At 46.1% G+C, this 18434-nt stretch overlaps 1 protein-coding gene and 1 non-coding gene across 4 annotated transcripts in view; one reads left to right on the top strand and one right to left on the bottom strand.

Moving 5' to 3' along the window:
- LOC144670304 (uncharacterized) overlaps nt 1-17873 on the top strand; it is a 210811-nt gene extending 192938 nt beyond the window's left edge. Inside the window, exons 1-2 of one of the 3 annotated variants that reach the window (XM_078532790.1) lie at nt 8923-9021; nt 16503-17873. In XM_078532790.1, coding sequence (XP_078388916.1) covers nt 16791-17837 — 1047 coding nt within the window. In that variant the 5' untranslated portion in view covers nt 8923-9021; nt 16503-16790 and the 3' untranslated portion in view covers nt 17838-17873. Of the gene's footprint in view, nt 1-8922; nt 9022-9879; nt 10276-16502 lie in introns of those variants that run through there. The other 2 variants (XM_078532791.1, XM_078532792.1) reach the window with 2 other exon arrangements.
- On the bottom strand, nt 4058-4129 carry trnaw-cca (transfer RNA tryptophan (anticodon CCA)). Its single transcript has one exon. It is a non-coding gene; the product is annotated as a tRNA-Trp (tRNA).
- Nucleotides 17874-18434: the final 561 nt, after the last annotated feature.

Genomic DNA, 18434 nt, shown 5'->3' on the forward strand with positions numbered 1-18434 from the left:
TGTGCAAGGTATCTGTTACCTGAGGAGGCAGATGGCACCTTAATTTGTCATATCATCTAAAAGCTGGCACCTCTAATAGTAAAGAATTCCCGCAGTACTGCACTGGAGAGTCAGACTGACTTACTGCTCAGGTTTTGAACACACAACCTCCTGCTATGTAAAAGCAAGAGACCTTTTGACTGAGCCGTAGCTCACAGCAGAGAATAAAGCCGGCAGACAGTGTACTCTGTAAGGAGAGACAGAACTAGATTGCTCATTGGAGGAGTGTTCCTGGGTTTGAGAGTTAGACAATCGTCATTGAAAAAGATGGACTTTTTTATCAGGGCAGGGAGAGAGTGTAGCAGGAATATCGATTCCCAGTGTTACCTTTGGATTAAGGATTGGATATGATAAGCCGCCAGAGACCAACAGGATTCAATGATGACAACTGTATCAGTCGGATTCACACGTGAAGAAATCAGACATCTGCTGTGGTGTGTGAGTATTATTGGTGCCTATATCACATTTCCACTGGCTGGAAGAAATTATGTTTTCTCATCACAGTCAGGTGATTTAGTAAAGATAGAACCTGGAGTTTTTCAGTGTTCCCAACTCCTTGAGTTTCTAGAAGAGGCAAAATATGTAACACAATATCCTCTAATACCCCACAGACAGGGAGTAAGGATATATGACAATATTCAGCAATAAAGCGCATTAGAAACCAAGACCCCATCTTCCCCTCTTGGAGGGATGTGAACAATCCAGCCAAACTATTGACAACAAGAGAAGAGGTGTTTTACCTGGAGTCCTGGGGTCAATATTAGTCCCTCAAACAGAATCTCTGAAACAGGTTATTCAGTCATTGATCAAGGTTGCAGTCTGTGGGATCTTTCTGTGTGCATTCTTACAAAAACCTCATTTAAAAAGCCACGGGCCCTTCCCACCCCGCCCCCTCCTGCCATTGGCCGTGAGGTTTTGTGTCTTCTTGAGGTTGCAAAATGTGCTGGAGAAATTCAAGTTCCTCCCCCCTCACGCAATCCCTCCAGTTTCCTCTGTTCCTTCAGCTCTCACCCCCTCTCCCACCTGCTACTGCCTCCCTCCCTTCCTCTACCCCTCTCTCCCTCCTTCCCTCTATTGCATGCTCTTTCCCTCCCTCTCCTCCTTCTCACCATCCCTCTCCTCCTTCTTTCCTCTCTCTCTACCTCCCTCGCTCTCTCTTGTGAAAGTCAACTTACCTTGAAGTTGAGAGCAGAGGTCCGGAACTTCAAATCCCGACAAGTCTCGCAATTGAGGCGATTGAGGCTTTTTCAGTCCTTTAGGCTGAGGACTGGCCCAGCGCCCCTGTGCATAAAGAAAACAAAGGGGCGAAAACCCGGATCATGTGGCCAGGAGCAGCAAAAACATTGGAGATAAAGTGTTCCAGGCAAATAACAGTGAGAGGGGAAAGGGAGATTGCCCCAAAGGAAGAGGGACAGGGAGATATCCCACAGGGAGAGGGGCCGGGTGAAATCCCATAGGGAGAGGGAAAGGAAGGGATCCCAAAGGGAGAGAGGCAGGGAGAAATCATAGAGGGAGAGGGACAGGGAGATGTCCCATAGGGAGAGGGACAGGGAGAGATCCCATCGGGACAAGGGCAGGGAGAAGTCCCGTAGGGAGAGGGGCTGGAAGAGATCTCATAGGGAAAGAGGCAGGGAGAGATCCCATGGGTAGAGGAGCAGGGAAAGATCCCAAAGGGAGAGGGGCCAGGAGAGGCCCCAAAATTGGAGCTGCAGGGAGAGATCCCATAGGGAGAGGGGCAGGGAGAGATCCCAAAGGGAGAGAGGCAGGGAGGGACTCTATAGGGAGACCAGCAGGGAGAGATCCCATAGGGAGGGATCCTATGGGGAGAGGGGCAGGGAGAGATCCCATAGGGAGGGATTCTATGGGGAGAGGGGCAGGGAGTGATCTCGTAGGGTGTGGGGCAGGGAGTAGTCCCAAAGAGAGAGGGGCAGGGAGAGGCCCCAAAGGGAGAGGGGCAGGGAGAGGCCCCAAAGGGAGAGGGGCAGAGAGAGGCTCCAAAGGGAGAGGCGCAAAGGGAGAGAGGCTGGGAGAGGTATCAAAGGGAGATGGACAGGGAGAGGCCCCAAAGGGTGTGGGGCACGGAGAGGCCCAAAAGGAGAGGGACACAGAGAGATCCAATAGGAAAAGAGACAGGGAGAGATCCCAAAGGGAGAGGAGCAGGGAGAGATCCCAAAGGAAGTGGGGCAGGGAGAGGCCCCAAAGGGAGAGAGGCTGGGAGAGATTCCATAGGGAGACGGACAGGGAAAGTTCCCATAGGGAGAGGGGCATTGAGAGATCACAAAGGGAGAGAGGCAGGGAGAGACTCCATAGGGAGTGGAGCAGGGAGAGATCCCTTAGGGAGAGGGACAGGGAGTGGTCCCAAAGGGAGAGGGGCAGGGAGAGGTCCCAAAGGGAGAGGGGCAGGGAGAGATCCCAAAGGGAGATGGGACAGGGTGAGCTATAAAATGGAGAGTCCCAGACAGGGAGAGGAAGAGGCCGCAGTTAAATTGAAAAAGGTCTGCCAACAGTGAAGAGGGCTCAAGAGAAGGCCTGAATTTCCAAGAAGGCAGTGGAAGTTTGCTGACTCCAAGCTTCGGGCCTTTGGGGCGAAGGTTCCCCTTTGGAGCAGTGGAGTTCTGTTCACTGCGGCTGAAGCTGTGCTGGGGAGATGCTTCTTGAGAGCAGATTCGGGAGATCAGTGAACAGAATCTCGGGAGGCCAAATTGAAAACTGGAAAGTTTCGTGATCATTTCATCCCTCCGAGTTGGAGTAAGATCTTCGAAGGTGAAGGCTGGAATCCCTCATGAGAGAGGCAGAGTTTCAGTGAGATTGATTGACTCCCAGTTTTTTTCTCATGTCTGAGTGGGTTGTTGTGAAATCCATGGATTCTGTCTTGGTCGCCATTTATTTTGTATTGTGCATTCGACCTCAATTTGGCTGTTATTTCACGTACCTCACATTAATCCTGAATGTACGACAAATATCCCCGTGGAATCCTGTGGCTTTATTCACTGAGCAAGTGTCATGAATCACACACTTTATTCACATTAAAAAAAAACGTTATTGGTCCCTAGCCTGATCTGACCAAAAACTTGTTGGGGGAGGGGTTGTCCGGTCAAGGATCATGACTGTCTCTGATTCGTTTTCCTGGGATCTGTCTTCTCCCCAGGTTCCCACTGACCCCGGGCTCGGGGAGTCTCAGGCCGGGCCAGGCTCTTTAACCGGCTCCATTCACTTTGGCAATCTCCACCTATCACTGGCCCTCTATCCAGCTCTACTTGTCCCACCGCCCCCACCCCCTTAAACCAGTTTATATTTCACCTCTCTTCTATTTTTCCTTAGTTCTGTTGAAGAGTCGTATGCATTCGAAACGTTAACTGTGTTCCTCTCCACAGATGCTGCCAGACCTGCTGAGTTTTTCCAGGTATTTTTATTTTTGTTTTTGCACAGGAAAAGTGATTGCATTTCCACAAAAACATTCGCTCCCTCTAAAATCCCCAAACAGAAATTCAGACTCACCATTAATGTGAAGAGGGGGTGTCGGACTGCGGTTTCCGCTCCTGCTGTTTAATGCAGATTTCATAACTGTGCACAGTGAGCAGAAAGAAATTGCTGTTGTTTGTAAACATTTCTTACTGAACTCACTGTCATTCTGCTTTAACAGGACGAGTTTGAATCTCCTGATGTATTGGAAAAGTAAAGTTGGGTGATTATAGTTTACATAATAAAAGATGAATATAATGTTGTTAACACTGCGGTCTAACCAACTGAACTCAGCGGCTGTGTAGACGGAGGCGGCTGGGGTTAATGGACAGATTTTGTTTTACTTCTCATACTGGGGAACAGAACAATTGCAAAAAGAATGGACACACCACATTGTTCCGATATAAAACTGTGCAAACTAAAAGCTAAGCGGGTGATTCGAAAGACGCCGGAGAAGAAGACTTTAATCAATCGAAATTGCTTTTGAAATTCACCTGTTCGCCAACATCCCCCGGACAATGATATAAAAGCCCGCTATTTAAGCATTAAAGCTTTTTGAGCCTGACGTGATTTGAACACGCAACCTTCTGATCTGGAGTCAGACGCGCTACCGTTGCGCCACAAGCCCATCCGTTACAAATGGCATTTTACTTCTCCTAGATTCGCTTCTTTACACTTTAACGATACTCCAGAGAATGGAATTTTGCTTAATCCCCATTTTCCCTCCGTTCTGTCAGGTCAGTGATTAATTTAAACTGTTTTCTAGGCTGTCTGCTGTTTAAGTATTTCCCAGACATTACTTATACTTTTTGCTTCTAACTTCTGCTTGATACAAAGTGCCCCGGAATATATGAAGGACAAATGCAGAACTCCGCCAACTCCGAGTGACCTCGAAACAACAACCTTGAATTTAATCGCTGAATCCACAAACCAATACCGACGCTCACACTGCTGCTGCATTGAGCTTGTGTCAGAAACCCTGAACTCGGGTGTCACTGAGTGACGGCAACGTTTACGGCCAACGCCGCGCACGCGCATGGATGCGCGTCCGCCATCTGTATTGGGGGCAATGGGCAGCAAGGCGCATGCGCACTCATCGCTGACCCTGGATTACAAAATTCACGCTTTTCACAACCACTCCATCCGCAGCTCAGCACAAACCTCACGGACAGGGCTAGAAAGAGCAAATGGGACCCACTCTGTTCCCCCATTCTCACCCCACCACCCAATTAAAATGACATGGTGGGGCTTTTTTTTTTAAATATATAAAAGGATGAAATGTCGAAAGTAATTTCTGGGGGGAGAGAGAAAGTGGGAGAGTCAGGGAAATGACCGCGGCCCCAGTGCCGGCCCGCCGCGAGGCACAGGAAGCGCGGGATTGTTCGAAATTTCCGGCCAACAGTTTCATTAGTTCAGAAAGATGTGAAAAATATTTTCCGTGTGAAATATTTCCAGACCATGTCCCATATGATTCTCGTCAGCATGAAAATTCACCGCGGAAATAGCGAAAGATACACACATTTGATCAGGCCATGATTTACATCACTCACACCTTAAACATGAAATCACGATGACTTGGAATTTCTCCGAAAATGTCAGCTGACCTCAGGGACTGGCAGAATTGCATTACCCACGTGACTGGCGAGGCGCAACCACAGGCCCAGCTGGCGAGTGGCGCAAACTGATATCACTGCTTCTGATCTTCACCAGAACAGAGTTAGATGTAACATTGTTTAGCAAACACATCGAGAGATGTAACAATCTTATTTATTCCAAAATTCATTCAATTCCGCTTTAATACTGGGTGACTTTAATTCTTATTCCACATATCCTTCTGGGAATTGCAACGCTCTTTATTAAAATATGCTTTTTATGTAATTTCATGTGTTAATTCCTAAGATCTCTTTAATGTTTGGAAGAACAATCAGAACCTTCAGCTGCCGAGTAAGAACGTGGTTTTCAGGGAGTTCCACCAGATTTCCGTTTAAAAGGATCACGACAGGACTCAAGCCGGCAATCTTCTGAGACCTTAATCAACACCGAAGTCAGATATAGTCATACTCATGGAATGATACCTGACAGATCATGTCGCGGAGGTGGCGGCACAGTGTCAACGTCCATCACCAAAAGTGGCTCGGAACGACCAGCACAGGGCGAGCTGGCCGAGTCCTAATGGGCATTCATGTTGACATTCACAATACAAGTATAGTATATCTACAGGCCCCCATTTATCCATTCAACACGTTACCCCTTAAAATAACTGTAATAAATGGGTTGTAGTTTGATTCCCCTGGTGGGTCCAGAACCAGAGGGCACAGTGTCAGAATAAAGGCCAGGCTATTTAAGACTGAGGTGATGCGGAATTTCTTCACTCAAGGGAGGTGAATCTTTGAAATTCTCTACCCAGGAGGTCTGAAAGCCCGGATCTGTCACCTGGAGTTAATGCCTGTGCTCTGACAGATAAATTATACAATTTCGAGTTTCCTAGTATTTTCTGGCCACATTTTCTGCTGAAAGGTGACACTTTCTTTGCTGGGCAGTTTAAGGACTCTCTATGAAACTCACTCACTAAACATTCAAATGTGACAGTGTTTATTACATGGGGCTTCCATTTATTCAGACACAGATCTGTTATAACAGTAGCTTGGGTTGGGATGTGATTCAGACCCACAGCTTTCTGATCTGAAGTTCGATGTATTCCTGTGTGACATAAGAATTTGCTAACTTTTTCTGCGGAGTGTCATTCAATGGCAACAAGGGCGGAGATGTGACACCGATCCCTCGGCCACAGTTTTGTTTTTTGCCGTGTCTAGTAAGGGAGAACCAGTTGCAGACATGGGCGACAAAAAATGTGAATATCTTTACCTTGTTTTCGGAGAAGGCACTAAAACATTCACCAACATCAGCAGCGCAGGACTTTACCAAATTCTGGATAAAATTGACTGTCCATCAAAGCTCCTCCGTCCTTTCATTACAACATGCACTGTACTGTACAGTTTGACGGCACCACTTCCAACAGCTTCAGGGTGAAGAATGGAGTGAAATGAAGAATGGGTTGTTTCTTTGCCTCACTTTGTTTAGTATTTAATTTTCTCATGATCCTGCTCTTTGCCTTCCCTGCAGATTTCCTGCATAACAGGTCAGACAGCAAACGGTTAAATTGTCCCAGTTGAAAGTGAAGGCAAAAGATACAGAAGGTCTTGATCAGAGAACTCCTCTATCTGATGATACCACACTCATCGTCAACAGGGATTCTCAGCTACAAAGATTCATGGATTGTCCTTCCCATGCCTGTAACTTGTTTTCCCCAGAATACTTACGGTAGAATGTATAATATGAGGAATAAGTGTCCCGTGGCGCAGCACAGGAGCGTCACTGCTTCTCTGGGTTCGAGTCCCACTCTAGGACTTGATGGCCAAACAGGTTGATCATCAATCTGTAAATCATTCCAATACACCTATGGCATGCAGGAAGAGAAGGAGAGTCTCCTGGTTGGCAATGCTTGGTGCAGAGTTGTGCACCTCAATTTCTTGCCACAAGCGCCCTGTTTCAGGGGGAAAACAAGCTAGGCATAGAAACAGATGTAAGCACTTGTTTTGTCTTCCTCAGACGCCACTGGGCATGGGAAGAGAAACGAAGGAAGAACAAGTATAAAATGAGGATGTCAAGTCAGATAGTAATGCAGCTTCAGGCCAATGGCTTCTGATGAAACAATTCATACATTACATTCGGATGGCAGCTGTTCATCCGTCTGCGATTCACACCATCATCAGACAAATCTTTCATTTCGTTACTTGTCTCTTTACCACTCCCTTTAGCCTTGCACCAGCAACTCACTTGTAATTTAAACTTTCCTGCCCTCCACGCTACTTTAGAAATGATAAGACAACAGATTATAACGGATATTGTAATGAATGACGACCCACAATATATTAATAATATGACAATGAATGAACAGCTAGCAATAAGTGACCACAAAATGTTAGTGTTAGACATTCAATTCGAGTCTAAAGGTCACACACATGTCACAGTTTTCACCTTAAGTAAGGCCGATAAGGACAGAATGAGTGGTAAACTGAACATGTTAAATCCCAATCAGCATTTAAAACAAGACAGGGAACAATCGGAGGCTCTCAAAGAAGTATTTAATGTAATATGTAGCTAATACAAGCCCGAAACGAACGAATACAAAGGAAACTTCACTTTAACAGTTCATGGTGATATTTGGGGACGGGATTCCATGTTTTTAACCAGTGATTAAGAAGGCATGGTGTTGTCTGTCCAAATAATTATTAACTGCGAATTTGTGAAAATGTTGTCTCCGTTTTGCTGACGTTCTTGTATTTCTGAATGGTACTTGTCACAGGGAGGAGGCTGCGGTTCAAATAAACATGGTGAATTACTGTCAGATCGTGTAGATCTGGCATTCTCTGACAAATATGTATAAACTGCACTATACTGTTTCCATCTAAGGGAATAACTTTTATTTTACAGATAATCCTCAAGTGCAGGAGAACAAAAGAAGGGCAGCTGCCTATGTCAGGTCTTTTGGAGAAAACGGTTGAGAGAAAGTTGAAAGCCTGAGCTGGTGTGTGCTTGCAGCATTTACAGTTTGTGTCCTTGCGTAAATAAAAACAATTTGAGATTGCAGATTGAAGTGTTGACTGGGCGTAATAAACTGATACAAATATTCTGTCAATAAAAGTTGATTGAGTGTTGCATCAAATGCTACCTTTTGGTATCAATGGGAATACAAATAGTAGAGAATGGTTTTGATACAGAGATCTCTGAGCTACAGGCCGATCACGACTCAGCTGCACCATTCTGCGAGATAAGGGCTCCAGCGTACAGCCCATGATTGTTTAGTGGTAGCTGGGCAATTTTTTTTTAAAGACAGTGAGTTGTGGTGATTCGGAATGCGCTGCCTGAAAGTCTCGAACTGAATGTCGGCCACTAAAACTTTGTGGTCACTTTTTGCTAGATGTTCATTCATTGTCATATTATTAATAGATTGTGGGTCGTTATTCATTACAATATCTGGTATAACCTGCTGTCTTGTTGTTTCGAAAGTAGTGTAGAGGGCAGGAAAGTTTAAATAACAAGAGAGTTGGTGACTCATTTGTGCATTTAAAACGGAATAGGAATACAGAAATGACAATATTTTCAGGCTGATCGGAAACGATCAAAGGAATGGGACAGGGCCCACACTGTGAGTCGAATGGCCTCTGTCTGAGTTGTTGTTGAATGGAATGGCGGACAGAAATAACCAGAATGCTCAGCGGCTCGGAAAGCGGCCTCCGGCCATCAGAAAGGCCACACTGCGCAAGCGCAGCAAAGCCCCGCCCCCGGAGGTTTCTGTTTGTGTGGGGCATGCGCAGTGTGGCTCCTGGAAGCTGAGCTGAGGGTGACCGAGTCCCAGCGGCTCTCAGAGCCCGAATCGGAGCCGCCAGGATCGGCAGACGTGCGGCGAGGGACCTGGGCGGGCGGCACCATGAAGCCGATGGTTGTTGCAGACTGAAGGTCAGTGAGATGAAACATTGAGCTCAACAATTTCAGACCGTAAACTCCGTTCTTCATTTTGTTTCCTTTGCTTGTTTCCTTTTATTTTTTCAGTTCGCAGCTCAGCTGCTCGAGGCACAGGTTTTGTTTCTTTGCTTCTTTTCTTGCCCCATCTCCATTCCCTTTGGCCCTGGAGACTGACTTTTCTGTCACTCAACCTCTCCTCTCTTCCACCCGGTCACAAACCTTCCTTTTGTCCTTGTCCCACACACCCCTGGTTTCCAACCTATTCCATCTCTCACTTTTCCCAGTCCTGGTGAAGGGTCACAGCTGAAACACTAACTCTGTTTTTCTCAGGACACAGATGCTGCCTAATCTGCTGATTTTTCTTTTTCAACATTTTCTGTTTTAATTTAAGATTTCCATCACCTCTTCCGTATTCTGCTTTTTGATGGGCACAGAGCTGAACCCAGTCAGAGTCAACACCTTCAGAAGAGAGAGTGGAGAGATGGTGCCGGAGGGAGGACTTTGGATTTCTGGGGCATTGGTACTGGTTCTGGGGAAGGTGGGATCTGTACAAACCAGACCGTCTACACCTGAATAGGACTAGGACGAGTGTCCTTTAAGGGAGATTTGCTAGTGTTGTTGGGGAGGGTTTTAACTAGGTTGGCGGAGGAATGGGAACCTGAAGGCAGATTCAGGTCGGACAAATTCAGAGCAGAGAGCGGGAGACAGCAAATTAGCGAGTGACTCTGAAAGACAGAAGAAGCAAAGGTTAAATGCAACGGATTTGGCAAAGTTAAAAGATATTTATTTAAATGCAAGGAATATAGCAAAAAAGCAAATGAGCTGAGGGAAAAGATAGTCACGTGGCAGCATGATATCATTGCTATAATGGAGACTTGACTTAAAGAGGGCCAAAAATGGCAGTTCAACAGCCCTGGACTTAGGGTTTTCAGGCAGGGTAGAGAGGGGTCTAAAAAGGTGTGGTGGGGTAGCATTACTGATTAAATAATCAATTACTGCTGTGTGGAGGGATGAAATATAAAATGATTCATCAAATCATGCTTGCACACGAGCAGGGGAGAGACCTCATCCTGAGTGAGGCACAGCCAGAGTGAGTGTGGGTATTGACAATTTGGTGGACAGTGGGAATTCGGTGCAGAGGGGAAGAGGTTTTCTTGCAATTTTTCTTTGCTATCCAACTTCTTAAATCTTCAGAGAGTGGTCTTGCCCTGCTGCAGCAGTAGAGGCTACAAGGGAGAGAAATGACTGGTAAGTAGTGGGTAAGGTTGGCTAAGTATTTACTACTTTTATCACTTGTAGTTTAAGTTCTTTTTGTGGTTTATAGTTTGTATATTCTGTAGTAATGAGGATCAGGAAAGAAGGGCCCTAGAGGAATTGATTTAAAAGGCTTAATTTAAAGGGATGGCTGGAGAGCTCCAAGTCGTGGTGTGCTCCTCGTGCTCCATGTGGGAAGCCGGGAACATTTCTAGTGCCCGGGAGCAGCATGTGTGCAGGAAGTGCATCCAACTGCAGCTCCTGGAAACTCGGGTTTCAGAGCTGGAATGGCGGCTGGGGACACTGTGGAGCATCTGCGAGTCTGAGAGCATCGTGGATAGCACGTTTTGGGAGGGGGTCACACCGCAGCTGAAGGGACTTGAGGAAGGAAGGAAATGGGTGACCACCAGGCAGTCCAAGAGAAACAGGCAGGTAGTTCAGGAATCCCCTGGGGTCTCGCTTGCAAATCGGTATTCCATTTTGGAGGCTTATGAGGGCGCTGGTTCCTCCAGGGAGTGCAGACAGAGCTAAGTTTCTGGCACCACAAGCAGCCTGCCTGTACAGGAGGGGAGGAAGAGAGGAAGAGCAAAAGTAATAGGGTATGCTATTGTCAAGGGAACAGATAGGGGCTACTGTGGCCGTCAACGTGACTCCAGGATGGTGTGTTGCCTCCCTGGTGCCAGGGTCCGGGATGTCACTGAATGGCTGCAGGCATCCTGAAGAGGGAGGGTGATAAGGCAGAGGCCATGGTACATGTTGGTACCAATGACATAGGTAGAAAGAGGGATATGAGGTCTTGCATCAAGAATTCAGGGAGTTAGGCAGTGAACTGAAAAGCAGGACCTCTCGGGTTGTAATCTCTGGATTACTCCCAGTGCCATGTGCTAGCAAGCACAGAAATAGGAGAATAACACAGATGAATGCGTGGCTTAAGAGTTGGTGCAGGAGGGAGGGTTTTAGATTCCTGGATCATTGGGACTGTTTCTGGGGAAAGTGGGACCTGTACAAGCAGGACAGTCTACATCTGAACCTGAGCGGACTAACATCCTTCCGGGCGGGTTTGCTACTGCTGTTGGGAGGAGTTTGAACTAATTCGGCAGGGGGAGGGGGACACAGAACGTTAGCAGAATAGGGACACATCATAATACAGTAAAACAATCATGTCAGAGTGAATACAGCTGCATTAAGTTTCAGTGGAGTAAGGCAAGGCTGGATGGCCTATACCTTAATGCCAGGAGTATTACAGGTAAAACGGATGAGTTAAGGGTGAGGATTGACACATGGAATTGTGATATAACAGCCATCACAGAGACATGGTTGAGAGAGGGGCAGGATTTGCAGCTCAACATTTCGGGATATAGAATCTTCAAGCGAGATGGGGAGGGGGTAAAAGAGGGGGAGGCATTGCATTATTAGTTAAGGAGTCAGTTAATGCAGTAAGGAGAGATGATATCTTGGAGGGGACATCAAATGAAGCTTTCTGGACAGAGCTTAGGAATAAAAAAGGGGCAGCCACATTGTTAGGTGTTTATTATAAACCCCCAGATAGTCAGCGGGAAATTACGGAGCAAATATGTGCACAATTTGCGGAGATGTGTAAAAACAATAGCAATAGGATAATTACATTTGGTGATTTCAACTTTCCCAACATTAATTGAGATAGACATAGTGTTAAGTGGAGGGATTTCTTGAAACATGTACAGGAGAACGTTCTAGGAAAATTTGTAGAGGGTCCAACAAGGGACGGTGCATTGCTGGACCAAATTCTGGGGAATGAAGCCGGACAGGTGGCTGAGGTGGTAGTTGGGGAGCATTTTAGTGATAACGATCGCAACATGGTACAATTTAAGCTTGTTATGGACAAAAAGATAGACAAGTTGCAAAAAAAAAATGTTTTGGATTGGAGTAGAGTGGATTTCAGTAAAATAAGGTGGGTCTAGCCAAGGTAGACTTGTGGGGAAATCAACAGAGGAACAGTGGGGGGGGCGTTGAAAAAGGAAATTGGGAGGCGACAAGCTCAACATGTTCCCTCTAGGGTGACAGGAAGGAGTAACAAGCTCAGAGAGCCATGGATGACCAGAGATATTCAGGATACGATGCGAAGGAAAAGAGAGGCTTTTAGCAGGTAGAAGGGGAACAAATCAGCAGAGGCTTTAGTGGAGTACATAAAGTGCAGGGTGGAGCTTAAGAAAACAATTAGCACAGCAAAGGGAGGATATGAGAAAGCTCTTGCTAGTTAAAGTAGGGAAAATCCCAAGACATTCCATACGTATATCAATGGGAAGAGGATAACCAGGGAAAGAGTAGGGCCCATTAGTGACCAAGGGGGAAATCTATGGATGGAGCCAGAGGAGATCGGTAGAGTGTTGAACGAATTCTTCACATCCGTCTTCACCCAAGAGAATGAGGATGAAGGTGTGGAACTCAGGGAGAGGGACTGCGAGGTTCTTGAGCAAATTGATATAGGGAGTTACAAGGTATTGGAGGTTTTGGCAGGCTTAAAAGTGGACAAATCTCTAGGTCCGGATGATTTGTGTCCCAGACTGCTGAGGGAGGTAAGGGGGGAGATCGCAGGGACTCTGACCCAAATTTTTAATTCCTCTCTGGCCACAGGGGAGGTGCCAGAGGACTGGAGAACAGCTAATATGGTTCTGCTATTTAAGAAGGGTTGTAGAGGTAAGCCAGGGAACTGCAGGCCAGTGAGTCTCACGTCAGTAGTAGGCAACCTATTGGAGAAAATTCTGAAGGAGAGAATTTATCTCCACTTGGAGACGCAAGGTTTGATCAGCGATAGTCAGCATGGCTTTGTCAGAGGGAGGTCATGCCTAACAAATTTGATTGAATTTTTTGAGGAGGTGACCAGGTGTGTAGATGAGGGTTGTGCAGCTGATGTAGTTTATATGGATTTCAGCAAAGCCTTTGACAAGGTCCCACATGGGAGACTTATAAAGAGGGCAAATGAACATGGGATACAGGGTAATTTGATGAGGTGGTTCACAATTGGATTAGTTGTAGGAGACAGAGGGTGATGACAGAAGGATGCTTTAGTGAGTGGAAGCCAGTGTCCAGTGGTGTACCACAGCGATCTGTGCTGGGTCCCCTAATATTCATCATTTATATAAAAGACATAGATGACTCTGTAGGGGATAGGATTAGTAAGTTTGCAGATGACACAAAGATTGACCGGGTGGTTAACAGTGAGGTTGAGTGTCTTGGGCTACAGGAAGATATAGACGGGATGGTCAAATGGGCAGATAAGTGGCAGATGGAATTTAACCCTGAAAAGTGTGAGGGGATACACTTTGGAAGGAGTAATTTGACAAGGAAGTATTCAATGAATAGCATGACACGAGGATGTTCTGAGGAACAAAGGGACCATGGCGTGTGTGTCCTTAGATCTCTGAAAGCGGAGGGGCATGTTAATGGGGTGGGCATTTGGGACAGATGCCTTATCAATCGAGGCATAGATTACAAAAGTAGGGAGGTCATGTTGGAGTTGTATAGAACCTTGGTGAGGCCACAGCTGGAGTACTGTGTGCAGTTCTGGTCGCCACATTATAGAAAGGATGTGATTGCACTGGAGGGGGTGCAGAGGAGATTCACAGGATGTTGCCTGAGATGAAATGTTTAAGTTATGAAGAGAGGTTGGATAGACTTGGGTTGTTTTCGTTGGAGCAGAGAAGACTGAGGGGCGACCTGATCGAGGTGTGCAAGTTTATGCGGGGCATGGATAGGGTGGATCGGAAGCAGCTGTTCCCCTTTGCTGAAGGGTCAGTCATGAGGGGGCACAAGTTCAAGGTGAGGGGCAGGAGGTTTAGGGGCGATGTGAGGAATAACTTTTTTACCCAGAGGGTGGTGACGGTCTGGAATGCACTGACTGGGAGGGTGGTGGAGGTGGATTACCTCACATCCTTTAAAAAGTACCTGGATGAGCACTTGGCACATCATAACATTCAAGGCTATGGGGCAGATGCTGGTAAATGGGATTAGGTAGGTAGGTCAGGTGTTTCTCATGTGTCGGTGCAGACTCGATTGGATGAAGGGCCTCTTATGCACTGTGAGATTCTGTGAAATCATGCTATATGTGTTAAGCTCAGAAATAAAAAGGGGGCAGCCACACTACTGGGAATGTACTATAGATCCCCAAATAGTGAGATGGAACTAGAAGAGCAAATATGTAGGAAAATTTCTGAGTGCAAAAACAGGAAGGTAATAATAGTTGGGGACTTCAACTACTTGAATATCAATTAGGATACAAACAGTGTAATAGGCACAGAGGACATAAAATTCTTCAACTGCATTGAATAGAACATTTTTAGTCGGCATGTAACAAGACCAGTGAAAGGGAGGGAAATTCTAGATTTAGCCATAGGAAATGAAGCTGGGCAAGTGGATGAAGTTGCAGTGATTGACCATTTTGGCCATAGTGACCATATTACAGTTAGATTTAGCATGATTATGGAAAAGGATGAAGATAGAACAGGAGTAAAAGTTGTAAATTGAGGAAAGACAAATTTTATGAAGCTGAGAGGTGATCTGGAGAGTGTGGACTAGTTACAGATCTTAATGAGCAAAAGAATAACTAAGGAAAGAGTAGGGCCTATCAGAGATGTATATGGAAACTTGCGCGTTGATGCTGAAGATGTAGGCAGGATTCTTAATGAGTGCTTTGTCTCTGTCCTCACGAAGGAGAGGGATGTTCTGGAGGGTTTGACATCCTTGAAGTTGGATAAATAACCAGGGCCAGATGGGTTGTATCCCAGGCTGTTAAAGGAAGCCAGGACGGAAATAGCGAATGCTCTGAGGACAGCTTTCCATTTCTCCCTAGATACATTCGAGGTACCAGAGGATTGGAGGTCTGTGAACATTGCACTCTTATTTAAAAAAGGTGCAAGGGATAGGCCAAATGATTATAGGCCAGTCAGCCTGACTTCAGTGGTTGGAAAATTATTAGAATCAATCCTGAGATACAGGATAAACTCTCGCTTAGAAAGGAATGGATTAATCAGAGAGAGTCAGCATGCTTTTGTTAGGAGAAGGTCGTGTCTTACTAATTTAATCAATGCTTTTGAGGAAGTAACAAGGATGACTGTGGGTAAAGGAAGCATATCGAATGCTTTCTTTTATTGGACGAGGCATTGAATACAAAAGCAGGCATGTAATGCTGGAATTGTATAAAATACTGGTTAGGCCACAGCTGGCATTTTGTGTACAATTCTGGTCACCACATTACAGGAAGTATACAATTCCTCCAGAGAGCGCACAGAGGAGACTTACAAGAATATTGCCAGGGCTTGAAAATTGCAGATATGAGGAAAGATTGGATAGACTGGGGTTGTTTTCCTGAGGAGGCTGAGGATGACCTGATTGAGGTGTACAAGATTGAGGAGTTTTTTGTATATTAATTCATGGGATGTGGGCTTTGCTGGCTGGGCCAGCATTTGTTGCCCATCCCCATTTGCCCTTGAGAAGGTGGTGGTAAGCTGCCTTCTTGAACCACAGCCATCCATGTGGTGTATGTAGACCCACAGTGCTGTTAGGAAGGGAGTTCCAGGATTTTGACCCAGCGACGGTGAAGGAGTCTAGACAGAGTAGACAGGGATGCTCGGTTTCCCCAAGCAGAGAGGCTAATTACAAGGGGACAGAGTTTTAAGGTGATTGGTTGAAGGATTGGAGGGGCCATGAGGAAAGATTTCTTCACCCAGAGGGTGGTGGATGTTTGGAATTTGCTGCCTGGTCTGGTGGTGGAGGCAGAAGCCCTCAGCTCGTTTTAAAGATACCTGGATCTGCACCTAAAGTGCTGTAACCTGCAAGGATCCAGGCCGGGTGCTGGAAGGTGGGATTCGAATGGGCAGCTCGTTTTTTTTCTTTTCGCCCAGCTCAGGCACTAAAGGCTGAGTGGCTTCTTTCTGTGGTGTAACTTTCCTATAGTTCTATTGTTCTATGTAGTCAACACCTTCAGGAGAGGATAGTGGAACCAGTGAGTGTAGAACTGAACCCAGCCAGAGTCAGCACCTTCAGGGGAGGAGAGAAAAGTCGATGAAAAGGAAAATAGCTGGAGTTGGTGCGATGGGTTTGGATTTCTGCACTGGGAGGAGGAAGTGTGTGTGGGACATGGTTTCACAGCTTTGGGGGAACAAGAGAGGAAAGAATGTTCCAGAGAAATTAAATTGTTCTGAATTTCTATCCTGTACTTAATGATTTTTAAACTCCTTTTACAGGGTAGAAGGGGAGCATCTGCAGACAGAACACTCATTCCTCGGAACCTGAATATGATAGGTCTTTGAATGTGGAATGAGAAATATTTGTCTGTTCTCTCTGTGGGAAAAGATTTCATACATCAGTGTGACTGGAAAAGCACCGAGACACACACACCCCCCCGAGTGAGAGTGTTCCAGTGCACTGACTGTGGAAGGAGCTTTAACCAGTTATACAGCTTGAAAAAGGATCTCACAATTCACAGTGGGGAGAAACCATACACACGTGTGCATGGACAAGGCTTCATTTGAATGTCCGACCTGGAGAGACACAAGGGCTCCTGCACTGCGGAGAAACCGTGGAAATGTGGGGACTGTGGGAAGGGATTCAGATCTCCATCCCTACTGGAAACTCATCGACGCATTCACACTGGGGAGAGACCGTTCATCTGCTCCGAGTGTGGGAAGGGATTCACTCACTCATCTGCCCTGCTGAAACACCAGCGAAGTCACACTCTGGAACGGCCTTACACCTGTTTCCTGTGTCAGAAAGGATTCACAACGACATCCAATCTATCCGCACACCAGCGAGTTCACACTGGGGAGAGGCCGTTCACCTGCTCCGTGTGTCAGAAAGGTTTCAAAACTACATCCAACCTATTGACACACCAGCGAGTTCACACTGGGGAGAGGCCGTTCATCTGCTCCAGGTGTGGGAAGAGATTCACTCAGTCATCCCAGCTCACTGAACATCAACTTGTCCACACTGACCAGAGACCGTTTCAGTGCCCTGTGTGTGAGAAGAGCTTTAAAAGCACAAAGCAGCTGCTGGAACACCAACACACTCACAGTGGGGAGAGGCCATTCCCCTGCTCCGTGTGTGGGAAAGCATTTCCTCGGTTATTCCATCTGCAGCAACACCAAGTAGTTCACACTGAGCAGAGGCCTTTTCAATGCCCTGACTGTGAGAAGAGCTTTAAAAGCAGCAGTGATCTGCGGAAGCACCAACGCACTCACTCAGGTGAGAGGCCGTTCACCTGCTCTGTGTGTGAGAAGACATTTAATTGTTCATCCAACCTATTGACACACCAGCCAATTCACACTGGGGAGAGGCCATTCATCTGCTGTGTGTGTGGGAAAGGATTCACTCGGCCATCGAACCTCACTGAACATCAACTAGTTCACACTGAGCAGAGACCTTTTCAATGTCCGGACTGTGAGAAGAGCTTTAAAAGCAGCAATGATCTGCGGAAGCACCAACGCACTCACTCTGGGCAGAGGCCGTTCCCCTGCTCTGTGTGTGGGAAGGGATTCACTCGGTCATCCAATCTGCTGCAACATCAGCGAGTTCACATGTGACTGCAGGGGTTGGATTCTGCTCTCAATGCTGCTGTTAATCACATCCATAACTGAACCATGTTCATTCTGACAGTCAGATATTTTGAGATTGATTCAATAATTAATCTAGTTTTAAATACATTATGTTGGGTCCTTAATTTCTCCAAGTTCATGGAGACTAATTGATGTCCCGTTAATGACTGTTCTATATTTGGGTCTTTTCCCCTTTACAACTTGATTATTTCAGTTATCATCCTTTCAATTACTCTCAGGGACAAGTCTCAGCTCCCCGTACCTTCCAGAGTGCCTGTCCTAGCCTTGGTATTCAGGAAAGGTATCAGTAACATTCCCGGGAGCACTAAACACAAAATCCAGTCTGTTAATCACTTTCAGCTACTGGACATAGTGTGTGTCCTACTGCATCTCTCTCACCTTCGATGTGTGAATAAAGCATCACACCTATAAACCTGGTTTCAATTTAATTTAATTCAATTTAATTCAAGCTACTGCCATTATAAATCTGTAGCAATTTATTTCAATCATTTCATGTTTAATATTGATTTGGGATTTATTTTGTGGCAATCCTTAGATGTCTGGATCAATCAGTATTTCTGTTGC

This window comes from Cetorhinus maximus, chromosome 31 (assembly GCF_964194155.1).
Source record: "Cetorhinus maximus chromosome 31, sCetMax3.hap1.1, whole genome shotgun sequence".
Lineage (NCBI taxonomy): Eukaryota > Metazoa > Chordata > Chondrichthyes > Lamniformes > Cetorhinidae > Cetorhinus > Cetorhinus maximus.